The sequence below is a fragment of the Chenopodium album genome, chromosome 12, assembly GCF_948465745.1.
Source record: "Chenopodium album chromosome 12, dcCheAlbu1.1, whole genome shotgun sequence".
In the NCBI taxonomy this organism is placed as follows: Eukaryota; Viridiplantae; Streptophyta; class Magnoliopsida; order Caryophyllales; family Amaranthaceae; genus Chenopodium; species Chenopodium album.
The window spans coordinates 10,522,148-10,547,735 of NC_137845.1; the positions used below are offsets into that span (position 1 = coordinate 10,522,148).

Sequence of the window (25,588 nt, forward strand, 5' to 3'; positions counted from 1 at the left end):
AAAGTTGTCATCATTAATCATATGTTAGTTATTTATAGATATTAGGTTAGGTCCTGTGCCATGCAAGGTGATCTTCATAATTTACCATTAGTTTAATATTATACTCAAAAGTTTAAGTTATCAAAGTTATCGTTAAAAGAGTGTTTGTAATTTTTACTTAGAAATTATTGAATACATACGTACTATTTTTCTTTAATTAAAACATTAGAGTACAGTTAAACTTGAATGGAATACGTTTTATGATTATTTGAAATATCTTTTTTTTAGAAAAAATATTTCGTATTTGATTCTTTAGTCAATTTTTTTTTTCAAGTAAGAAATAATGAAATTTAATTTAGCCTAAGTCTAGTATAGAAAGTAGAGAAGATTGTTGAAAAAAAAAAAAAAAAAAAAAAAAAAAACTCTTGCTAGGATTGATTTGCTACATAAATTCTTGCTATAATTATTTCGCTACCATTATGGCTATTTACATTTTAATTAATTGTTTTTAACTTGATTAGAAATTTTTGCCCAAAATAAGTTTTCAATATTTTTTGTTTTTTTTTTTTAAAAAAAACAAAATTAAGAACACACCAGAAAACGACATGTGTTATTGCTGGTGTGTCTTTTAGTATATAGTTATTGATTATTGATAGATTTCAGGTGGTAAAAACTGTACTTTAGTGGGTAAATTAGGGGTAAATTTGTATTTTATGATAATTAATGGATGGTTAAGGATGGTGGATTGGATGATGGAGGGTATTTTTGTCATTTTAGGTACATTGGGCTAAGGACATGGAATAGGCCTAAATAATTTTTGAATAGTAATTGCTCATTATTTTGGTTAGTTTTTAACTCTTGATTTTGAGAAATAAAAGTAACTCCAAGTAATTTGTGACATATATTGACTGTTTTATATATAGAGAATGATGTGTAGCTCTTAGGCCCTATTCACTTCACCTTAAAAAATAATATTCAGTTTAAATAATTTCAATTTATTAAAAATAATTTCAGTTCAGAATAAATAAGTTTAGTTCAACAAAAATAATTTCAGTTCAGTAAAAATAATTTCAATTCAGTAAAAATCAGTAAACTTAGGGTCTGTTCACTTCAGCTTAATTTCAGTTCAGCTCCAATCAGTTCAGTTCAGTTCAGTTCAACTCCTTATTTCGTTCTCTCATAAAAAATTCATTTCAGCTCAGCTCAGTTCAATTCAGTTCAGCTTCAATCAGTTCAGTTCAGTTCAGTTCGGTTCAGTTCAGCTCAATTCAATAAATATGAACAAACTCTTAAAGAAGAATTATAATAGAAATTCGGTAAAATTAATTTCAGTTCAGTAAAAATAATTCCATTTCAGCAAAAACAAGGTAAAGTGAACAAGATCTAACTTAATTTTACTTTCAAACTTAATAATTTTGTAAGAAAAGCTGAAATTATTATTCATAACAAAACACTAACAAAAATTTCTAATAATATCTATTTACTATTACTAAAACAAAACATTGCTGACATCATCAACTTGACAACCCCTAATGTATCTTACGTGTCATTCTCACATTAAAAAAATTTCCCTCCATTTCTATGAGTGACATCATCAACTTTGACAACCTCTAATGTATCTTACGTGTCATTCTCACATTAAAAAAATTTCCCTCCATTTCTATGAGTGATATCATCGATTATTAACTTTTTTAAAAATATACATTATACATTATATTTTTCAAACAAAAAATAATTGCCACTCTCTTAGATAAATGATAAAATTTATTTTTTTATGCACTATAATAAAATTATTTAAATAATTTATAAAAAAAAATACGAATTACGTTCCTTTATTTTTCTATCGGCCTTTAGTAAATCGTCCTTTATGAGATATTGTTATACGATACACCCATGAGTATCTGTGTTTCATTTTAATGATTGTTTTTCATTTTATCATCAAATAAAGAGTAAAAACTAACCTTAGGTTACTTGGATGTACGGTATACCCGGGTGTATATAACAAATTTTAGCCCTTTATTACTAATCGAATTATATTTTTTTTTTCCGTGCATCTCACGAACACTATACTAGTTTGTATTATAACCTAAAAACAAACGGATGTAACTCATTCCATATTACACACTCCTCCGTATTTTGGGGAGAAACCTTCATTACGGATTTACGGAGTACTTTCTATATAATTTTTATTACTCCATTAATATTATATTCCCGTCAATTTTTTTCATTAATTTTAAATTATTTTATATTGCAAGTAACTTGTCAACCTTACCTAATATTCCTCCTTGTTGACACACAAACCTCATCATAATAGTACAAAATCGCATCACATCATTCTAATACTAGTTTATAATTATCCATTAAAAACTAAAAGCATAAAATAAATTATCATCAATTATCTCTAGAATATCTTTAAAATAGCTCCTTACATCCCACTCCTAATAATAATGTTGCTCTTATTAAAAAAAATATATCCTCAATCATTGAAATTATTTAAGATAACTTTCACCTCTTTAAAACCAAAACAAATCCTATCACCTTACGACACTCACTCACCCTCATCCCCCACCTCCACCAAACCTCTTTAAATCCCCCACTAAATTTCCTCCTTTTATTATCCTTAAAAAAAATTACAAAAAATAATTAATGGCAACTTCAATTTCTCAAACTAAGCCCAATTTCTCTCTCCTCTCTTCTTCTTCTCGTAAACCTCTGAATATCATCAGTTTAAATAACCGGTGTTTTCCGGTTAATCGGCGCCGGAAAACGGTGGTTTTCCCGTTGAAGTGTTGCCTGAACTTGCCGTTAGAGCCTCAATCAGAGTTAGGAAGATCGTTGAGTAGTGTTGTTCTGAATCAACCTCATTCTTTTTACGACGTCGTTTCGGTTGAATTGAATCGTGTTGTTGAAGATCGTGATGCTGCTTTTGCTCGTTTTAATCTTAGCTTGGGCTCTTCTGAGGCTTCGCTTCATAGGTTTTTCTCTCTCCTTTTTAATTTATTTTATTTTTAGTGTTATTTCATTAATTAATGAATTTTGCTTGGATTTTCGTTAAGTATGATATGATAATTGATAAGTGATAAGTAATTATCCAAATTTTGGTTGATAATTTAAAGCATATTTTATTATTTCATGCTGTTAATTTGTTGGTCAAAATATAGCTTGACTTGACCTTATCCTTTTTTCGTGTTTTCTCTTTCCTATTGTTTAATGGTACGGTATTGTCCTACTGTATTAATGTGCGATCTTAAGAAATTAAATTGTTAATAAGTTGCCTGCTATCTTTGCGTTTTGTTATTGATAAGTATATGCCCTTTTCAACTAGTTTTGGTTTAATTAAACTAAATATTGGTGAAATTGTTTTGTCGTTTTCATATTATTAAATTAAACCTGTCTTTGTTGAAATTTATTCAATTATTTTGCTAAGTATTTTATTTCAAGTTGAAATATTTAGCGTAGAATCTCCAAGTTCCCAAGGCTTTTCACATGGAATTTATCTTCATTGAAGAAAACAAGAAGTGTTATGTTGATACTAATTAATACTGAATTTACTTATGTTTTATTAGTACTTATTGATAAATGGTATCGAATCAAGAAACTAGCTGAGTTATATAGGGAGTTGATTTCGAGTTTTGATGCATCTTCACATGGAAGCGCATTAAGAAAAGCTCAGGCCGGGAAACTTCTTTACCTACTTATTTAGGTACTAAAACACTAAAAGCTATTACAAAAGTGGTTGCTGAACACGCCCTGCATTTATATTATGACCAACCTATACAAATTTATCTCATCTTTTGCTTCTTTCTATCCTCGAAAGTTTTGTCTGTGGTATGACTCATGAGCCATGACATAGGGCTTAAGATAGTCTTTCCTTAGCCACCAATGCAATGGATGGATAGTAGTAGACTAGTAGTAGTAGTAGTAGTAGGGATTTGAGTTAGGGGTATGTATTCTATTGTCCCAAAAATTTGTGTAGTTTCATTTGGCTTTAATTAATTCAAATTTTATGGATGCACAAGACACAAACCACTTTCCACCGTATTGTATGTCATTCTGTTCCTTAATTAGCATTTGTAATGATCTATTAAGACTCGTGAGTTAAACTTTTTTAGAATTTCCCTCATCTTCATTGATTGCATCCGGCAAGTTAATTATAGGAGATGAAATTGTTATTTTGATTGCTTGCAAGTGATATTTACAACACTCACGTAATCAACCCAAGTCACCTGAACGAAATCAACTTATCAAGCATATTTGATTTATTCTTCTACATTCATATTATTTGATTGCTCTGATGCTTGAATGCTGCATAACTCTTGTATTTGCCATTCTGATATGCTCTCATGCTGTTGGTTCATCTGGCCTGTAAGGTATCAACAGAGTTGTCCATCAATTATTTGCTTGATGGAAAATTTTGTATGAATCTGAAATGCTAGTATGCTGTTACTTACCATGAACTTTATTCGCAGAGTTTTGTACTGGAATTTTTCACATTAATTAACCCATCCTTGATATCATGAAATCAACAACTGCAATAGTTCTTTGCTGGACGCTAAATCTGAGCAATCCAGTAGAGTGAAGTGGCTCATAAGGATAATAGCCAATATGATGTTGTCCCTGCAGTAGATTCACATGTCTGTTAAAAGGTATCAAAGGTAAGGTGATTACGAAATGGAGGTAATGTTATTAGGGCGCTATAATCTTGTCCACCATGGATTGCATTAATAATTCAAAGCCTTGAACAGAGTGCAATATGTGACAACTGCCAGCCGTTGTCACATATCCCTTCTTGGCGTTATGGAGGTGTGATTGGAGTTGAGCATCAAGATTGTTCAAATTATCTTTACCATGGGAAATTTCCAATCAGCCACACTTTGGACCTCTATAACACAATGCTTCAATGGTCAACAAAGTCCCTGCCTTGATAAGTTGCCAGCTATTCTCTAGCTTGATGAATCTATGTTTACCTGTGAATGTGCTTTAAATTGCTACGTCAGATTGTGCTGATGCTCCGTTGTCTTTTCAGTCCAAATACACTTCGATTTTATGAGTCTGATACCATTCTTTATTTTTTGAATAATTTAGGAGGATCGCAAAATTGAAAGAGACAGAGTGTCAACTTGCTGTTGAAGATGTCTTGTACATGATAATCTTGTACAAATTCTCTCAGATAAGAGTGCCTCTTGTTCCTAGCCTCTCTGAATGCCTCTACAATGGAAGACTGGAGATTCTACCTTCCAAGGACTGGGAGCTAGAGTCTATTCATGACCCGGAGGTCTTGGAGATGGTTAGGGAACATTTGAGTACCGCCCTTGGATGGAAGGCAGGCTCCAGTGTTGCTGTCAACTGGTCCCCAACTAAAATCCGGAGACAACATCTTAGCCAAATTTATGCAACATCTATCTTGTACGGCTACTTCTTGAAATCTGCTTCTCTGAGGCTTGATTTGGAGCAAAGCATACCACCAACCTACCAAAACATTCCTTTTGGCAGTTGGACTCCTCCAGAATTCGAGTCATATGGTTCTGAGAATGTCATGCTTGGTCAAATGGTTTCCCCAAGTTCCACTACATTAAGCCAGGTCACTAGAAGACCCGGGAAGAAAGAGTCAAATTTAAGGTGCTATGTGACAGGTTTTGACCCGCTGACTATGGAGCAGTGTGCAAAACTGAAATCAGAGGAGTCTGCTGAACTTATTGACAAGCATTGTCGGGCACTATTTGGGAATACTAATGCTGAAAACAATGATATGATCTTAACTTCTTTGTCAAGCTTGAAACGATTGGTGTTGGAGGCAGTAGCTTTTGGGTGTTTCTTATGGGATGCGGAAGAGTGTGTCAACAGGATATATACTCTCAACTCTCAAGGATAGATTTAAAAGTGCTTTTAGGCTGATTTTGTATATATGGAGCTGTTTGGCTTTTGCTCTTAGCCCACTATTAGACATACAATGACTTGAACAGGCAGCGCTCTGCTGCTTCAGCTTCTTCTGTTCTGCTCTGCTCGGGGATGTATATAGTAATATAGTATGACAGTTATATACTAGTTAAAATATGTGTTGTTGGGTGATGTAAATATTCTCCTTCATCTTCCACTTTGGCAATCCATTGAACAATTTTAAATCGTATGTGATCAGAATTGAGTAAATATCTTTTGTTTGTTTGGGCCACCCCTTTCTTTTGGTCTCGTTAGCCCATACATCAAGACTGGCCCAAATATAAAGCATTAGTTATGCACTAATGCTTGTGAATTTTTGACGTAAAGAGTTGAGACTTGGGACTTTGGAGTAATATGAAATTTTGAAGTATTATCCTCGTTCTTTACACCGCATTCAAGTCATTCACTAGATCAAATTACCCTCTCCTGCACTTTCAAAGTGTTTAGCTTGTTAGCCCGGTTGAGAGAACCCGTGAGAAGTTTCAATCCGGTAGGGTCCAAAAAAAAAAAAAAAAAAAAAAAATTACTATACCAAATTGCAAACCTAGATGGGCTAGGTCACGAGTTCGAGTCTCACAAACTACATAATTTTCTTGGGAGTAAAGGGATTTTATTATCTCGCCCACTACTCTCATAAGAGTTGACTTGTGTAACTGAAGTGACTTGTGAAACTCTACTTGTAGAAGATACAAATACTGAACTGACTTGTGAAGCTCTACTTGTAAAAGATACCAATTTATGTTTATTGATTCACACCATACAAGTAAGGTTAATTTTTGTGGCGATTATTGCAACAAATACCAATTATGATTGCGATGAAAACATTCCCAACAAAATCTTCATTCGGTACAAGATCCATTGTTGCCATAGCCTTTGGTGTCGATTACCAGGTTAAACGCTACGAAAAGTTACCTCCTAATCTCCTATCATATGATTATGGCACATTGGCAGCATATGTAATCAGTACTATGGAGTATTTGATACTCTTATTTTTCATAGCAAAATTAATCTATCCTATTGGTTATTAAATCAACTCAAATACACAATTGCAAGGACAACATATCATTGAGAGTTTATAGTGCCAATTATAATCACAACTATAAAGTCAAATCAATTGTAGCATTTGAAGTGTCTATTATTATAGTGCTTTACATGGTAACTGCAAAGTGACAGTGTTATCTACAATATTTCACTAATAATACTCTATACACTTACCGAGTTACTGTCACGAATAAGAAATCACTACTCCTATGAAATACTAGCATTAAAAAGGCTTAAGTATAGGTTGTTATAGATTACTAATTTAAAATTGATTTTTTTTTACTAGATATTAATACAATAATACAATCTTTTAAAAGCGAAGATAACAAGATTTTAATTAGTGAGATTTTAAAAGTAAAAAACTCACTCTTTATCATCATAACAACATTACGGGCCTTGAAATTGGAGGACGATATACCTAATACATCAACCACATATTGACTTGAGCAGCAAAAAAGAGTTGCATCATTTTTGGTGTACAAAGCAGACAATCTTGCACCTACATTCAACCGTAATTGGGGTCCCCTGAATACATGCCAGTTTTGGTGTACCTGTAGTCAGTAGCTCACACTACTTGAGTAGTGTAATGTCCTTTTTTATTGGATTCTTTGGATTTTATCAATTTTCTCGTATCACCATCCATGCACCAAATGTGCAATAATTTTTCATTCAGAATGTTAAATTCAATTTCAGATGTCAAAAATGAATAAAAAAATTAATTAAATAGGATAAATTTCTATTTAAGTACACCATATCTCCCATCTATTTGGAGGTATTGTTCATGTATAAACACCAAAGAGGCTACATCGATGTGCCATATGCACCACATATGATTAAGCTTACTACAAATCTACAATACAAAGAAGATTTTACTTTCATATTATTCCCTCAAGGTAAGTGACATATAATTAAGTTTACTCAAGGTTAGAAGGTATAATGTTTTCCACTAAACTAAGCTTAACTTGATACCCTTACCAAACATGTGTCATGCATATCACTCACACTGTTGCTATGTGTTAATGTTTATGTGTGGCACTGTGGCAAACATAGAAATCAAATTCCACTTCGTAATTTTTAAACATGGTTTATTTTCTTAAGCAGAGTAGCACAAACAATCAATACAAACTTGTCAAAATGACCAAGTAAAACATCCACAAATTAAACAAATACTACTTCCGTTAAATGTTATGTGCAATTTTGGGGTATTATTTGTGAGATATAAAATATTCCAAAGTTGCACATAACATTTAACGGAGGTAGTACATAGTTTTACAATTAAATCAAAATCTTGATTGTGTTAGATGGTTAGTATCGACTTTTAAACTCAAGGGATTGTTGCCTTGACATAACTTGAACTAATAATAATCCCGATCATGCCCTGAAAAAAAAAAATTTGATTATGTCCTCGCTCCACTATATTTAATACAAGTATATGATAGGCTAAAGTTGTATCACCTAAACAAAAGTATTACCTAAGTCCTCTAATTAATGTAGATAGGGAAGAGGGTCGAATCCACAGAAAAACAAGTTTTTCTATTCCTAATTAATTAATATAATCTAACCAAATTGTTGTAGGGGAATTAAACTAAAAAGAACAAATAGGGAGAAATCAATAATAAAAAGCCTAGGGTCACTGGTTCACCAATAATTAATATTCCGGGATAAAACATAACAATCAACAATTAATACTGCACATATAACATGATTAACAGACTCTCGCAATTTATTAATCAACATACATCTAACAGGCTCTCGCAATTTACTAGATCTAAGTTCCTATTGAAAATAGCCTTTAATATCAAATTAACATATGCTCGATTCATCAATTCAATATTGCTATACTTTTAGAATCAAATCACATCTGCTTGATTCATAATCCAATTGTAAAGAATTAAAACAATCCATAAGAAATTATCATACAATGTCAATAATCAACCAAAACAAATCATCCCTTCATAATAATTATGGATTCCCCAAAAACCCTAGAATTAAACTACTCGCATATAATTAAATCTAAACTAATCAAAGCATATGAAAAGGACATAATATGATTAAGATCAAAGCACAAATTAATAAAGCGATTAAAGTCAAAGCAAAGAAAATAAGCAATAAAGGAGAGAGGAAAGAATACCAAAAGAAGAAAATGTGAAATTGCACTAAAAGGGGAAAACTTGAGTTTTACAATAATCCACAACTAAGAATCTTTCTATATGAAAAGAGGAATAATGAAAACGTAGCTAAAAGAGATTACAAGAAGATTTTTAATACTAAGCTCGAAAATTAGCCAAAATAGAAATTCTTAAGCCGCCTAAACTTATACGCGCCTGATCGGGCCCGCCTTTTTCTTTCTTCTTTTCTTCTGGCAACCGCCCGATCGGGCCGTAGGCTGCCCGATCGGGCTCGATCTCTTTTGGCCGACTCTTCTCCTCTTTGTTTTCTTTGGGCTTCAATAATCAAAGGCCCAACTTCTTCTCGGTCCATTGTTCGGACCAATTCCACGAACCAAGCCCTTAGTCACCGATACGATCGGTCTTGGGCTACAAACAACGGTCATGAATGTGCTGCAAGCTTCAATATCTCGTAGTGGCAGGAAAACCATAGGAATTACTGACAAATCCGGGAAATTCCTACAAAACAAATGTCAACTCTACAAAACACTTGAAACCACACATTAGTACTAAAAGTAGCTCCGAAGAGTTCAAATATGGATATAAATGACCGTGGGACAGGAAATAAAATAGCATATTAAACACATATATCAGGATATACGAGTACTCGTAATTATTTTACAATATCAAAATAAAATAAATTAAACGAACTTGAAAGGAACATAAAGAAAACCTGTAAAATTGAAAATGACTGGACTTGGTGTCAAATTCAGGGACCAACTAGAAAACTTTCACGGCAAGACATAAATAGACGGAGATGGAGTGCATTTTGCTATATATGTTGCTTTGGCGTGTTAACTTGGCATCATCCCAAACATTCACTACTCCACTACACTCATAAACCCATTAATACATTTATCTTTCATTTTAATGTGGAAATCCTAAAAAGATCAATACTTATACGTTTAAAATTTAAATTAGACAAATAAATTGAGACGAAAAGATAGTAAAAAAAAAAACTTTACAAACATATTGAAACCTTTAATAAGGTTCAAGATTATTAGAATTTTAATCTCCTTTTTATTGTGTGAGTTGAATCAGATATTAAAATTATTATTTGACGACACAAATATGTTAAAAGAAATATTAATTGGTCCGACTGCTCGACTGGCATCTTCTTTGTGGGTGAGTCAACTCTGTATGGAGTATTTAATCAATTTTCTTTTTGATACGGCAAATTGGCATGCATGCCAAAATGATTCAACTACTCTTCAAGAGATTACAAAATCTAATACTTTTGCTGAGATCAGCTAACTAATACTCTAACTTCTATACATTGAGGATAATTAACGACTTAAGTCTTCTTTTACTCATCTTATTTTTACTTATGTTAAAGAAAATTAAGTTCAGATAAATTTCGATAAAAAGTTCTAATAAGGGTGTTCAAATTCAAATTATAATTAAAATAAATTATAATAAGGCCTAAAAAGTTTAGATAAGTGAAAACATGTACCCTTATTCTGCATATTATTATATACTTAGCTTTCTCCTAACAATTCAATGCAATTCGATCTTAAAAGTTGTAAACATTTATATTATGTTAACAAGTATTAAGGAATAAAGGGAGTAAGTTTCTTATTTTAATTTTCTACTCACATTTGATTTTTTTTTTAAAAAAAAAAAAAATTTGGCGACAATACGTAAGAAGGTAAGATTTCGATTGAAATTTATTGACCTTATACCCCGTATTTAGATGAATCTATAGACATCAATAAAAATTACCAATAAAAGTTAAAGTAGTAGAGCAGTGACATCGCTTTCACCTTAGATCCCCGAATTTGACACTACACTACTATTGCTCTTCCAAGAAGGATTTTATTAGCATCCGAGTACTCGATCCTCCAAAGAAGATGGATTGTGTTGAAACTCAAGAAGTTTTTACACCAATGGAGATTAGTCACCCCCCTGTGAAAGGGCATGATAGGTGTGAAGCAACTCCAAAATTGGCACAAGATGATTTGACCATAGGTATGGTTGATCAAGTGTCATCGTGGGAAAGTACGTCGGTGCCCCTTCCAGTTGCTCCAGTCTACTCCTCGTTGAAGTCTGCTGCAAGCCCCAACAACCCCTCTTCTCAGAATTTGAAGTTATTGGTTTCTACTTGTCGTTTCAGAGCTAGAAGGAAAAGTCAATCTCTAAGAAGTTTAACTACTTCTATCTTTACTAACCCTTTGTTTTGCAGGATGAGTGGCTCAAAAAGAAAAGCGTCTTATCCCACCGAACTCCTATGGCTTCCGAATAGAAAGTTGTTATATGGTTCTACGCCTAATGTTCTAGTGTGTACTTTAGTTTATGATTAATTTAGGGTTTTGCTGTTGTCAACAAAAAAAAAAAAAAAAAAAAAAATCCCCGAATTTCAAACCTTATGCATGTGACTTGTTTGAGGTATTTCCTTTTTTTTCCCCTCAAGTGAGTCAACTATACATAATTTATTTAATTAATAATTAAGAGAAATTTACAAGTAATACCAAGTACACTAAAAAAAAATTAGTCACTTGTATATAGCTATCACATTTAAACCTACCCTTAAATTAAAAAAAGACCATTATCACCACCAAAACCAACCTAACCATATCTTTCAACGGTTTAAACTATACTTAAAATACAGTATTTGTACCTTTCTATGAATCACCCTTACTACATACTTTCTTCCAAACCAAACACCATTTTATTTTACAAACAAACAAACCAAATATAAATATTGCATTATTCTTCTCAAAACTTCTTCCTTTATTTCTCTCCCAATTCTCAAACAAATAAAAAAAAGCTCTTCAATTATTTGAAGTAATAAAGATACTAATCTAACATGTTAGCTCCCTTAATTAAGCTAATCTTCTTAATAATAAACACCTTTTGCAACATAATTACCAAAGTATTATTTTCAACAACAGCTTATTTCGTCGTTCTCATAATCCATGCATTAAAGGTTCCAGGAGAGGCCACCAAGGGGATCCTAGAGCAAGCAGCCGACGCCTTCCGTTCGGTCCTCGAGTCCGTCTTCGGGTTTATAATAGAGGTGATCGTAACCATAATATCTACCATTTTTGATAAGATTAAAGATGGGATTATTGAGTCTATTGTTTCGGGTTCGTCTGCTCTAGGAGAAATGATTGATCAAACAAAGAATTCTTTTGAAGGTTTGTTGAATGATGTTCCTGAGATTATTCAAGGATTTTCTGAGATGATTGTTACTATGATTACTGATTTGTTGAATAATTCTATGGAAGCTTTAGGAATTGTTCAAGAAAATGCTTGAATTGATGCAATGTATTACGTATATTATTATGTACATTTTTTTTTTTTTAGTTTTGGATGTCATACATGTAATTAATTATGTGATTATTAATTTGGTGATGGATAGTAACATTTTTGTCTAATTAGATTCACCAGCTCATACGTATAATTAAGTAAATTAACCATTTCATTAATTAATTGATTGCTTGGAAGCTTCTTTACGTTCATTTACAAACAACCATATGCATGAAATAATGATTTACATGAGGGTTGGTTTGACCAACTCTTATATTAATATTTGTCTTCTAATTTTTTGGTCATTTGAGTCTTGACTTGCTTTCCCAACTTTGGGAAAATTGTTCAATATAAATGTTGCATAACTTGTGAGGCACGGGTGCAGAAATTATTAACTACTTCATCTGTTTCATAATGTTTTTCATTATTTCGATTATAATTGGAAATTGGGTGTTATGAAAAGGAATTATTGATCTTTATATAATTATATCTGATTTATTTTAATGTAAAGTTTGGTTATATCTAGAAAAAATTAATGCATGATGTTATGTGTTAGTTATAAAATTTAAATCTGACAAATGGCATTGATGATTGACCCCATTGGATTAATCTAGGAGAAATTAATACATTAGTCGTAGTGTAATTATGTAAAATATGACTATGAAAATTACTGCATTGTGTACGGATAGGAGTACACAATAAATAAATGAACCTTACAGTATATTGCAAGGGCCGAGGATGGATGTATAAGTTGATATAACAAAGTACAGTAATATCACTATTCACTAGTATGTAGAAGTGTACGTGTATAGACTTGGATACAATATTTAAGGCACTCTTTGGATAGGAGGGTGAAGGGTGAAGGGTGAAGAAAGGCATATAGTAGGTCGCTTGTTTGAAAATTTACTTGGTTACTACGGAGTACTTGAACTTGTTAAGAGATCGAATTGGTTTATAAGTCTAGTGGATGACCCATTTGATATTACTAATAGGTTTCAATGTGTAATCGTGCATGAAATGTATGAAGTCAAATTAAACGAAAGACAAGGAAAAGGCAAGCTTATTATTTAGCGTGAGTTAGCCCGTCCCGGTCTTACTCACTTGAAAGAAACTGATAGCTAAAAAGATTTGTGGTAAGGAATACGAGTGAACAAATTCAAGGGAGAGTTGAAACCGGTTATGCGGAAGTGTTCTTAGCCCAAAGCATGCAATGAAGCAAGTATTATCATTGCCCGTACTTTTAATTATTGCCACTTTTCAATCGCATATTGTGTATTCCATCGATCTATCACAATAAGCAGGCTTCATGAGCAAATTACACATTTTTTACAAAGGTATAAGAGAAAATTGGATGATTATATATGAAACCTAAGTTTAGAAATAAATAGAGTGGCACAATATAATAAAAAAAAATGCAGCAAGTAGTTTAAGAAGTTATAAATACAGTATAATAAGTAATATAAGATGGAGCAAGTACAACAACTAAATCAATGGACAAAATAGAAAATTTAGGCCATGATCATGTATCAGTATATTTTATATCTTTACCAAAATTGTTCTGAACTAGTCAAACATGTATAGCACTCAATATAAATAACACCTACCTATATATTGTACGTTTAAAGGTTATGATCATCAATCGAATCATTCTAATTAGGCTCAATCATGATAGATTAAGGGTCTGTTCTCATTGAATGAAATGAGCTGAACTGAACTGAACCGAACTTATTAGAACTGAACTGAACTGAACAAGAAAAATTTCATTACAATTCTTAAATTCATTTAAATTTCGTATAATGTATATAAATTTATGCAAAATTCTTAAGTTGTTACAAATACAATTAAATTTTAGAGTAGTAATTCGAGTTAAGAGTAGTAATTTGTTTATTTTCACTGAAATTTTAAGAGACTCGATAAATTATTCTACATGTAGTGATGAAGATGAATTGTTGAATCTAGCCTGATCGATTTCAAAGCGTGCAGTTGTACATTGCAATTGTTCAGATATTTTTACTAAATGTTCAAAATTTGCGATGTTTGGATTTTTTTTACTAAATGTTCAAAATTTGCAATTGTTCAGATTTTTATACTAAATGTTCAAAAGTAAAGGCGTGGTACATTTCGATTTTTCATATATTTTTACTCAATGTTCAACTTTTGCGATGTTCGGATTTTTTTACTAAATGTTCAAAATTTGCAATCGTTCAAATTTTTTTACTAAATGTTCAAAAGTATAGGCGTGGTACATTGCGATTGTTGAAGTATTTTTACTAAATGTTCAAAATTTTCGATGTTCAGTTCAGATTTTTTTTACTAAATGTTCAAAATTTGCAATCATTCAGATTTTTTACTAAATTTTCAAAAGTATAGACATGGTACAGTGCGATTGTTCAGATATTTTTACTAAATGTTCAAAATTTGCAATTGTTCAGAATTTTTTTTTTAAATGTTCAAAATATGCAATGTTCGAATTTTTTAACTAAATTAATCGATCAAATTAATAAGAACGATAAAAAATATCAATTAATCAATCATAATGAATTACGAATTGAAATCGATCAGATTAGTTTAAACAAATTCAATAGATATTAAAACAATAATTTCATCTACAAATTTATCTCAAAATCAAAAATAAATTAATATTAATCACAATGAATTCATAATAATTAACTATCAGGATTAATTTCTTCAGGAATATCGACAATTTTAACGGGGAAAAAGAAATCAAAGAACAGAGGTGAGAGAAAATAAGAATTTGAAAAAAAAAAAAGGGAATGAATTAAAATCGAGAAAGAAATAAAAAGAGATCAGATTTAGAAAAAAAAAAAAAAAAAGAGAGATTATGTAAAAGAAGGAAACAAAATATTAACAAAAAAAAAAAGATGGTAAAGATGGCAGGAAGTAGTAGAAGGAAGAAGAAGAAGAAGTGAAGAGAGATTCTGCGAGGTGGTCCATGGTGCAGATAAGAATTTGTAGTCAATGTTCTTCCATGGCGGCAGAGACGACTGACCTCATTAAATTCCACTTAGAAATTTCATATCGCAAATTGCAGTCATTTGCTGAATAAATACCACAACTCCCCAATTAATCCTCCTCCAAGTGCAGTGGAGCAATGGCACCCAAATTAATGAATGCTATTCAGTATTTTGGCTATGGTGGTGGAGCTGCTGCATTAAAGGTTTTTTCTCCCCCTTTTTTTTGGGTTTCTTATAGTAATTAATCTTGCAATTCCCTTTATTTCAATGATTTTGCACTTGGGTTTTTATAATACTTTATTAATCTCTGGTTTTCTATCTGAGTTTTTAATTGGGTATTTAAGGAGATAAATTGAAGTTGGAATAAAGATGCTAATTTTATGATTTTTAGGATTAGAGAATTATCAAACTACAATTTCATTTGTGTGCTGTATTAATTGAGGGATGATGGAAAAACTTGAATAAAATTGAATCTTCTTGGTTTGAATACTGCAATGAATATATCACTATTATACACGAAGTATATTGTATTTTGAACATATTATCAATTAGCTGTATTAAAGATAAGTGTGATGGTTATATTTTGATCTTAGCATACAACATGTGTGATGTTATTTATGTACTCGTATATAATAATGCTCGAATATACAATAAAAACAATGGTGCAAACGATTCTTGTTCCTCCTATGAATAGGTCACCCTTGAATAAATGTTGTACAAAACTTAAGTTCTTTTCTTTCTAAGAGGTGGAATAGAATAACTCGATTGAAGCGTAATGATCATGCGTCTATAATGCATTGTATGTCCCATCTTTCTACCCTTTCCTGGGAGTCAATGACTATTCATAGCTATTACAAAGTTCGACCCAATTTAAAAAGATATGGTTAGGAGTTTTAGGGCTAAGGAGTAAAGGATCATTTACACTTTGTTCTAATTTCGTTTTTAGACTGAAAATTGCTGAAATATGGGGTTGAAATGTGGTGATTAGAGCTCAGAACAATTGCTACTTGTCTGTTGGATTAAATCCTTATGATGTACTAGTAGGTTTTTAACTTCTTATACCTGCCTTCAGCAAGTCTTCTCATGGGGGTTGTTATCTATGTTTCAGCGTGTTAAGGTTGCTGTTCCTGATCCAAAGGCTGATGAGGTCCTGTTAAAAGTTGAGGCTGCATCTTTAAACGCATTTGATTGGAAGATACAAGAGGGCATACCTCGGCCCATATTACCCCGAAAGTTCCCTTATATACCAGGTTTGTCATACTGCATTTTTTCTTAATTTCAGTTCTTCCCTTGAGGTTTAACTTCATGCTGTTAAAATTGCATACTTACTAAGCAGTTAAAATTATCACCTTCCTGTGCCTCTTGTTTTTTCATTGAGGGCATTGACATATTTGTTTTGTTCTGCAACCCCCTTCTTTCCTTTGAGAAAGCTGTAGATTGGGTGGTACTTAGTGGTGTCCTCTCTGTGGAGAATGTGATTAACTGACATTTAATAGAGATCTCAAGGTTTAAACCATATAATGTAATCTTTTAGTATTGCATAAGTGTCTAAATGTTCAGAGTATTAAATACCAGATTCAGGATACACTTTTAATTTTGAATTGCTATATTATTGTCCTTATCAGTTATCATTATTATTCTCCTGGAATTGCCATGGCCACCCCATTTCTGTAAAATGTTCTCATTGCATGGATTAAACTTTTGCGAAATAATGGTTTTTATTAAAGCCAAGATGATAACCTTGCAAGATTCTTCAATTATTGCTGAAGACCACCTCTTTTTTGGGTTCAGGAACTGATGTTGCAGGGGAGGTAGTCCAGTCTGGATCTTCTGTAAAGAAGTTTAAAGTTGGTGACAAGGTCCTGGCCTTGTTTAGCCATGCTGTAAGTTTCTTGCTGAGTTGCTTCTAATATCCTTGTGCTTTTAATTGGAAATATATAGTTTCTTAAATGATGTGGGGAAAACCAAAGTTGTGACTGATTTTTTTTTGCGACTGACAGACTGGGGGTGCACTGGCTGAATATGCCGTGGCAAAGGAGAACATGGCAGTTGCTAGACCCCCAGAATTATCAGTACCTGAAGGCGCTGGCCTACCTCTTGCTGCCCTTATTGCTCATCTAGCACTTACCCATGCAGGCATCAAGTTTGATGGAAGCGGTGAAAGGAAAAACATATTGATCACAGCTGCATCAGGGGGTGTGGGTCACTATGCAGTGCAGATGGCAAAGCTTGGAAACACACATGTAACGGCAACATGTGGTTCCCGTAACCTAGAGTTTGTCAAGGGATTGGGCGCTGATGAAGTTCTTGACTATAAGACCTCAAAAGGAGCTTCCTTGAAAAGCCCTTCAGGAAAGAAATACGACTATGTGATCCATTGTGCTATGGGCATCCCTTGGGCCACATTTGAGCCTAATTTGATTGCAACTGGTAAGGTGATAGACTTGACTCCTGGCCTTGGTGCGATGATGACATTTGCTATGCAGAAGCTAACATTCTCTAAGAAGCAATTGGTGCCTCTAATTCTGTCTCCAAAGATAGAGAACTTTGAATATGTTGTGAATTTGGCAAAGGAAAGGAAGATTAAAACAGTCATAGACTCGAAACATCCCTGGAGTAAGGCTGAAGATGCTTGGAGTAGATTAATGAGTGGACATGCTACGGGAAAGATTATAATAGAGCTTTGAATAGAAAATACGTATAGACAGATACTATTACTGGCTTAAAGATTTCAGAGCTTTAGGTATGTGATACGAAGTACTTCATACTGCCATACTAGTATATAATCCTCTACTTGGGTTTGTGTGGGTGTCCCATTCCCTCAATAACTTCGATTAGGGTTCATGTCGTTTCCTAAGTCACCAGCTCTAGTTCTTTAAGTCTATGTTATGCATATCATTGTTCTAAGTATATATGTAGCAACTTATCAAACTAATAAATGGTTTCCCCCCCCCCCCCCCCCCCCCCTAATATTCAACTTATTTCTATCATTGAACTAAGATTATTTTTTATTGTAAGATTTGTTTATTGTTAGTATCACCTCCAAAACTGTAAATTGTCGAATAGGCTGACAGTTTCAATTTTGTACAAATGTGGCCATCCTGTAAAATATGTATTCAATCCTTGTCAAATGTCAATAATGTTGAATTAGTGATTTTATATTACGAATACGGTAATTTTATAATAATGTGTTCATATTCAACAATTGTATAAAGGAAAGAAACTCTTCAAAAAATAAGCCGAATACCAAAAACTCAGAAAGGCCTCCTCAAACTGTGGTAAGAAGACCGAGACTTGAAAGAGGGAGTATCATCTGACATCTGATGCGCAAATGGCTTCCGAACTTATGCACACGCTTCAATATTCTGGCTATGGTGGTGGAGTTGATGCCTTGAAGGTCCTTTCTTTTCCTGATATTTTTTTTTTAAAAAAGTTGTCATGTAAATTTTAATTTCCATCTATTTTGATTGGTTTTTTTTTTTTTTTTTTTTTTTGGGGGGGGGGGGGGGGGGTGGGTGGGTGGGTTATTAAATGGGTGTTTTACTGTTTTTATAATTTTGTATATATATTTCTTGTAATGTGGCAATTGAAAATGTAAATTTGGGGAATGATAGTATATAGATAACCAAGTTGTTGATTTTATATACTACTGTAAAATGAATAGATTAGAGAAATTAAGGTAGAATAACTAATGGGGTTTTGTTTTCTTTTTATATATTTTTAGTTGTATAATAATTTGACTGTTTGATGGACTTGAAATTTGATAAGAATTTACGAATTCAATTGCTTTAGGAATTGAAAAATAGAGCAAATTAGGAATATAATTGATTGAAAAGGTTGAAGAATGATGTATATTCCATTAGGTTGTGGCTGGGAGCATCTACTAGTCTATTATAAACCAAAATTTTTGGGCTCAAATGTTGCTAAAATAATGCTTCTGATTTACCAACCCATATGATGTTTTTGAACTTGCTAATCCTGCATTGGAAGGATGCCCACCCTGTGGATTGAAGATACAGAATTTGGGAAATGTGAAATCAATTACATGAATAATGCTTGTATTTTTAATTTTGTGTTTTGCTCATCCTTAAGATATCTTTAGATAACTTTGAGATCATTGGAACTAAATTTATTAAACTGTTAAGATAATGCTGAAACACATGTGAATTAGTTCATCTTCTAGATCTAGTAAATTTCGTATATATACTGGTTTTGAAAGTTTTTATTGGTGGGAAATTTCAACCTTCCTTTGCCATTTTATTTGATGTTTCATATGAATTTTGTTGAACTTTAGCTTTGCTTATCCAAGTGCACATATCATACTAAGTGAGCTGACTTTTGTAATCATTTACTAGTAGTAAAAAAAGGAGAGATACTTTCGAACTTTTGTTCTTAGTCTCTAATTTTTTGGTATATGCCGTGTGTTTGAATTATAATGCATTTATTGAGTAGGTAAAAGTAACTTAAACAACAAACTGGTGAATAATTCTTGAACCAAATTATGTTATCTTGAAGTCTTCTCACTAGTTTTGTTTATGTTGCAGCATGTTGAGATTGCTGTTCCTGATCCAAAGGCTGATGAGGTATTGGTTAAGATTGAGGCAGCAACACTGAATCCGGTTGATTGGAAGATACAAGCGGGTGCTCTACGGCCCTTCTTACCCCGCAAGTTCCCCACGATACCTGGTATGTCATACACTCATACCAGCAATGTTGCTATAGTTTTATTTACACTCTTTGCTCGTGGCTTAACTTGTTGCAACTAATATTGTATACTCTTCAAGCAGCTTGATCTTCATCCTCTGTGTTATTTCAAATTTGTGAACGTGTGATTTTAGAATGCACTTAGCTTTTCTTGTTGGGCATTATGTTTGGGGTTTGTGGATGACCCTGCACAATGCACTAGATGGGTGGATGGTACTGCACCTATGAACCCCAATATTTTGGGTCCATTTAACACTCATCTACTTGCAGGAGTTTATTTCCCTCCCCACTCTTGCTGATGCATAACCTTCAAAAAGAAAAGTTCAGTTCTTGGTTTTCAGTTTTCACTTGACGTGTACGAGTAGATTTGTTTATCCGCGCTCTGCTCTCTTTCCTATGAGAAGACTGTGGATGGTGGTAATCGGTGGCTGGAGTTAACCCCCTCTGGTGAATTGTGTTTGAACTTGGAAATGTCAAATGTTTGGAGTAGATCAATGCTAGTTTCTTTAGGATGCAGATAATGCTGTTGTATTATACCAGTGTGTTATATCATACATGCTCAAGAGTTGACGCTCTCTATATTGTTTTATTAAGCTTCTATATCGACATTTTAATTCATTACAGGGTGTACATCAAGTTCGGAATTTGTTATAACCATTTTTATTCTTCTGGAAGGGCTGTGGCTGCGACCATTTTCCTTAAAATGTTCTCAATGTGTAGTATAAAAAGCATAAGAAGGCATAGTACAAATGGTAGCTTATTGAATTAATGTTTATGATTCTAGCTGATCAATTCTTTGCATGGAAGGTGATTATATCTTGCATGATCCGTTGTATCTAAAGATCGCCTTTTGTGTTGGTTCAGGAACTGATGTTGCTGGGGAGGTAGTCCAAGTTGGATCAGCTGTAAAAAGGTTCAAAACTGGTGATAAGGTCGTGGCCCTTTTTAGCCATGCTGTAAGTTGCTTGCTTCCCCAATCTAATTCTTTCAATCAGAATAGATTTTTTTTGAACTCTATGAGTGAGGGGCATGCCACACTAGCTATTTTGATCATATTGGCCCTATCCCGTCAAACAAATAAGTGAGCTTTCTGTGGGGAAAAATCAAAATTGTGACTGATTAATATTATGACTGACAGACTGGGGGTGGACTGGCTGAATATGCCGTGGCAAAGGAGAACCTGACAGTTACCAGACCACCAGAAGTATCAGCACCTGAAGGTGCAGCCCTGCCTGTTGCTGCCCTTGCAGCTCACGCAGCTCTTACCCAATTTGCAAACATCAAGCTTGATGGAAGTGGTGAAAGAAAGAACATATTGATCACAGCTGCATCTGGGGGTGTGGGCCACTATGCAGTCCAACTGGCCAAGCTTGGAAACACACATGTCACAGCTACTTGTGGAGCTCGCAACCTAGAATTTGTCAAAGGCTTAGGGGCTGATGAGGTTCTCGACTACAAAACCCCAGAAGGGGCGTCCTTGAATAGTCCATCAGGAACCAAATATGACTACGTGATCCATGGTGCAAGCGGAATCCCTTGGTCCACCTTTGAACCCAATTTGAGTACAACAGGCAAGGTGATAGATTTGACTCCCACCCCAAGTGCATTTATAACTTTTGCTTTAAAGAAGCTAACATTCTCTAAGAAGCAGCTGATTCCTCTTCTTGAGAATCCAAAGATAGAGAACTTTGATTATGTGGTGAATTTGGTGAAGGAAGGGAAGCTGAAAACAGTCATAGACTCGAAACATTCCTTGACGAAAGCTGAAGAAGCTTGGAGTCGGATAATGAGCGGTCATGCTACAGGAAAGGTTATCATAGAGCCTTGAACAGATTATTTTGATGCAGTCATGCAGACACCATAACTTGGTTGACATTATAATGGTATATTTTCTTATATTGTGTTTGCATATATTGAAGTTACACTTCCTAATGAGATGTTATTAGGTTTTGGGCATATAATAATTTCGTCAACCAATTTCTCGGTTATAAACATGTAAATTGTAATCTTGTAAAATTAATCACTTTTTGTGTGTGTTTAATTTGCGTGTGATGAGAGGCGAGGGGGTGTTATCAAACATAATCCACTCTCCAGTCATTGTACTACGACGTATATTTGCAGCAACTTATCAATATGTCATAAGTAAAATTTAATCTTGTAAACTTGTAATATTGCTACTAGAACCAGCAGCAAGTTTTGTTAGTTTATCATTAGCTGTAAAGGTTGAATAGTATACCAGTATATGATTATCATTGTTACAGCGGATTTTCAAATTTTTAATTTTTACCCCCCTTTTTTCAAAGTAATTGCAACGTGTGTTTTTTTTTTTTTTTTTTTTTTTTGTTTTTTTGCTATCTAAGCTGTTGGCAATGGGAGGGGAAGGGCCTAATGAATTAAAATCATTTTAATCATAATATTTGACCCATTGTATTCAATACGAATTTATTTATATATATCTGTTAATTATCAATTTCAAAACTTTGAATCATTGAATAGGCTGACATTTTCAATTTCGTACAAATGTGGGCATCCTGTAAACTATGTATTCAATCCTTGTCATGTGTAAAAAATGCCATCATAGTGATCAACTGACCATACTTATAGATGATTTTATAACGAAAATATACTCTCATATAAGCCCATATTGAAGCACAAATGGCTTCCAAACTTATGCATGCTCTTCAATATTCTGGCTATGGTGGTGGAGCTGATGCTTTGAAGGTCCTTATTTCTTTTTTTCTTTTTTCTTATTTTATGAAGTGAATGTTATCAAAATTTTTATTTCCATTGAATTTGATTGATGTTTTTGGTTGGTTTTTCAATTCTTGATTAATTTGGTTATTTTCTTATTTTGTATATGTATGTTTTGGGCTGCATGCAAATGAGAATATAGATTTGGGGAATGATAGTATAATAAACACAAAGTTGAAATTATATTCTTAGTAGTATAATCATAATAATTTGACTAGTTGATGGACTTGAAATTTGGAAAGGAAGTATGAAACCAATAGTTGTAGAAATGAATATAACAGCGAATTAGGAAGTTAATTGATTGAAAGGGTTGAAGAATGAGAATTATTCCATAAGGTTATGGTTAGGTGTATCTACTGGTCTGTAACAGAGTATAAACTAAAAATATGCAGTCTAATATAATGTTTTAGATATAATATGAAGATTAGAATCTAATAGAGTCTCTACTACAGTCAATTTGTTTAGGGTGATCAGTAACACGTCGTAGGAATTTGAGTTTTGATCTCGTTAATCCCGCCTTTGGCAGGATGAACACAGTATTTTTTTAAGTGTCGATGCTATTCGAAGATTGAGAGTTTGGGAGTTCTGAAATCTATTTGATGATTTATGCTTGTACTTTCATTTATTTAAGTCCTGTCATTAGGTTAAGGTCTTCTCAACAGGTGACTGATTCATGAACCAAAATGTAATTTTTAGGTCTTCTAATTAGGTTTGTCTGAGTTGCAGCATGTTGAGGTTGCTGTTCCTGATCCAATGGCTGATGAGGTATTGGTTAAGATTAAGGCAGCAACGCTGAATCCAATTGATTTGAAGATACAGAATGGAATTCTTCGGCCCTTCTTACCCTGCAAGTTCCCCACAATACCTGGTATGTCATACTCTCATACTGGCGATGCTGCTGTAGTTTATTTACTCTGTTTACACGAGCAGCTTACTCGTCATTTTCTATGTTTTGTCAAACTTGTAATCATGTGAATTTAGATTGCATTTAGTTCTTCCTTTTGGGAATGAGGTTGAGGGGTGGGTGGAAGGCACTGCAACTATGAACCCCAAGATTTTGGGTCCATTCAACTCTCATAAATTGCATGAGTCCCCCCCCCCTCTTCCCCCCTCTCTGCTAATGTATTCACTTCATAATGAAAAGTGCAGTTCTTGGTTTTCACTTATGTATGTCAAGTTTGACGGAACACAGAAGATTTGCTACTAGCATTGTTATTCTTCTAGAAGTGTCGTAGCTGCAACCATTTTCCTTTAATTGTTCTCAATGTGTAGTGACGTAGTGTAAAAGCTTAAGAAGGCATAGTAAATTAGTGATATTTACTCTAGCTGGCAATTCTTTGCATGGACGACAGTGATTATGTCTTTCATGATCCCTCTTCAGCTTAAGACCATTTTTCACGTTGGTTCAGGAACTGATGTTGCTGGGGAGGTAGTTCAGATCGGGTCTGCTGTAAAAAGGTTCAAAACTGGTGACAAGGTTGTGGCCTTTCTTAGCTACGCTGTAAGCTTCTTGCTTTCCCATTCTCATTCTTAGCTATCTCAGTCACCTGCTATTTTGACTGAGGCCTATCTCATAAAACAATTAAATCAGCTTTCTGTGGGTTGTGATTGATTTATATTACAACTGACAGACTGGGGGTGCACTGGCTGAATACGCCGTGGCAAAGGAGAATCTGACAATTACTAGACCACCAGAAGTATCAGCACCCGAAGGTGCAGCCATACCTGTTGCTGCCCTTGCTGCTCACCAAGCTCTTACCCAATTTGCAAACATCAAGCTTGATGGAAGTGGTGAAAGAAAGAACATATTGATCACAGCTGCATCCGGGGGAGTGGGCCACTATGCAGTCCAACTGGCCAAGCTTGGAAACACACATGTCACAGCTACATGTGGAGCTCGCAACCTAGAATTTGTCAAAGGCTTAGGGGCTGATGAGGTTCTCGACTACAAAACCCCAGAAGGGGCGTCCTTGAACAGTCCTTCAGGAACAAAATATGACTACGTGATCCATGGTGCAAGCGGAATTCCTTGGTCCACCTTTGAATCCAATTTGAGTGCAACTGGTAAGGTGATAGATTTGACTCCGAGCCCACGTTCAATGATGACTTTTGCTTTGAAGAAGCTGACATTCTCTAAGAAGCAGCTGATTCCTCTTCTTGGGAATCCAAAGACAGAGAACTTTGATTATGTGGTGAATTTGGTGAAGGAAGGGAAGCTGAAAACGGTCATAGACTCGAAACATCCCTTGACAAAAGCTGAAGAAGCTTGGAGTAGGATAATGAGTGGTCATGCTACAGGAAAGGTTATCATAGAGCCTTGAACAGATTATTTTGATGCAGATTGCAGACGCCATAACTTGCTTGACAGTATAATGGTATATTTTCTATATTGTGTTTGTATATTGTTTAAGTTACATGTCCTAATGAGAAGTTATTAGGTTTTGGGCATAGAATAATTTTATCAGACAATTTCTTTGTTATAAACATGTAAATTGTAATTTTGTAAAATTAAACACTTTTTGTGTGTTTAATTTGTGTGTGATGAGAGGCAAGGGTGTAAATGTGTAATTAAACATAATCTACTCTCTAGCCTCTCCTAGTATTTGATTAAGGTCTCATTTGTGTTTCTTGTTAACCTCATAGTCAGGGGCGGAACCAAGGGGGGGCTAGGGTGGGCCTTGGCCTCCCCCTTGGTTTTAGTTATTTAATAGATGTTGCATTAATTTATGTTAGTTGTAATATAGATGAGTTGGTTTTGAGTGAGAATACAAAGATCTTTTTAAT

At 33.8% G+C, this 25,588-nt stretch overlaps 4 protein-coding genes across 4 annotated transcripts; all 4 read left to right on the forward strand.

Moving 5' to 3' along the window:
• Window positions 1–2,505: 2,505 nt before the first annotated feature.
• LOC145570302 (UV-B-induced protein At3g17800, chloroplastic-like) lies at window positions 2,506–6,148 on the forward strand. Its single transcript, XM_081629339.1, has 2 exons — window positions 2,506–2,954; window positions 5,065–6,148. Exons 1-2 carry the CDS (start codon window positions 2,626–2,628, stop codon window positions 5,849–5,851), a joined length of 1,116 nt encoding a protein of 371 aa, XP_081485465.1. The 5' UTR covers window positions 2,506–2,625; the 3' UTR covers window positions 5,852–6,148.
• Window positions 6,149–15,214: 9,066 nt separating this feature from the next.
• LOC145570304 (quinone-oxidoreductase homolog, chloroplastic-like) lies at window positions 15,215–18,644 on the forward strand. The gene is made up of 4 exons (XM_081629341.1): window positions 15,215–15,552; window positions 16,458–16,599; window positions 17,141–17,232; window positions 17,350–18,644. Exons 1-4 carry the CDS (start codon window positions 15,487–15,489, stop codon window positions 18,034–18,036), a joined length of 987 nt encoding a protein of 328 aa, XP_081485467.1. The 5' UTR covers window positions 15,215–15,486; the 3' UTR covers window positions 18,037–18,644.
• On the forward strand, window positions 17,987–21,881 carry LOC145570303 (quinone-oxidoreductase homolog, chloroplastic-like). The gene is made up of 5 exons (XM_081629340.1): window positions 17,987–18,092; window positions 18,565–18,746; window positions 19,894–20,035; window positions 20,918–21,009; window positions 21,192–21,881. Exons 2-5 carry the CDS (start codon window positions 18,681–18,683, stop codon window positions 21,879–21,881), a joined length of 990 nt encoding a protein of 329 aa, XP_081485466.1. The 5' UTR covers window positions 17,987–18,092; window positions 18,565–18,680.
• On the forward strand, window positions 21,806–25,423 carry LOC145570305 (quinone-oxidoreductase homolog, chloroplastic-like). Its single transcript, XM_081629342.1, has 4 exons — window positions 21,806–21,936; window positions 23,531–23,672; window positions 24,214–24,305; window positions 24,436–25,423. The coding sequence occupies exons 1-4, from the start codon at window positions 21,895–21,897 to the stop codon at window positions 25,123–25,125; spliced, it is 966 nt and encodes a 321-aa protein (XP_081485468.1). The 5' UTR covers window positions 21,806–21,894; the 3' UTR covers window positions 25,126–25,423.
• The last annotated feature ends 165 nt before the right edge of the window (window positions 25,424–25,588 follow it).

Bases quoted from the DNA above. Each gene is read 5' to 3' on its own strand.
- LOC145570302 (XM_081629339.1), top strand. From the start codon at position 2,626: ATGGCAACTTCAATTTCTCAAACTAAGCCCAATTTCTCTCTCCTCTCT. The intron at 2,955-5,064 runs GTTTTTCTCTCT...TGAATAATTTAG, and splicing joins TCTGAGGCTTCGCTTCATAG to GAGGATCGCAAAATTGAAAG.
- LOC145570303 (XM_081629340.1), top strand. From the start codon at position 18,681: ATGGCTTCCGAACTTATGCACACGCTTCAATATTCTGGCTATGGTGGT. The intron at 18,747-19,893 runs GTCCTTTCTTTT...TTTATGTTGCAG, and splicing joins GTGGAGTTGATGCCTTGAAG to CATGTTGAGATTGCTGTTCC. The intron at 21,010-21,191 runs GTAAGTTGCTTG...TATGACTGACAG, and splicing joins TGGCCCTTTTTAGCCATGCT to ACTGGGGGTGGACTGGCTGA.
- LOC145570305 (XM_081629342.1), top strand. From the start codon at position 21,895: ATGCAGTCATGCAGACACCATAACTTGGTTGACATTATAATG. The intron at 21,937-23,530 runs GTATATTTTCTT...TCTGAGTTGCAG, and splicing joins ACTTGGTTGACATTATAATG to CATGTTGAGGTTGCTGTTCC. The intron at 24,306-24,435 runs GTAAGCTTCTTG...TACAACTGACAG, and splicing joins TGGCCTTTCTTAGCTACGCT to ACTGGGGGTGCACTGGCTGA.
- LOC145570304 (XM_081629341.1), top strand. From the start codon at position 15,487: ATGGCACCCAAATTAATGAATGCTATTCAGTATTTTGGCTATGGTGGT. The intron at 15,553-16,457 runs GTTTTTTCTCCC...TCTATGTTTCAG, and splicing joins GTGGAGCTGCTGCATTAAAG to CGTGTTAAGGTTGCTGTTCC. The intron at 17,233-17,349 runs GTAAGTTTCTTG...TGCGACTGACAG, and splicing joins TGGCCTTGTTTAGCCATGCT to ACTGGGGGTGCACTGGCTGA.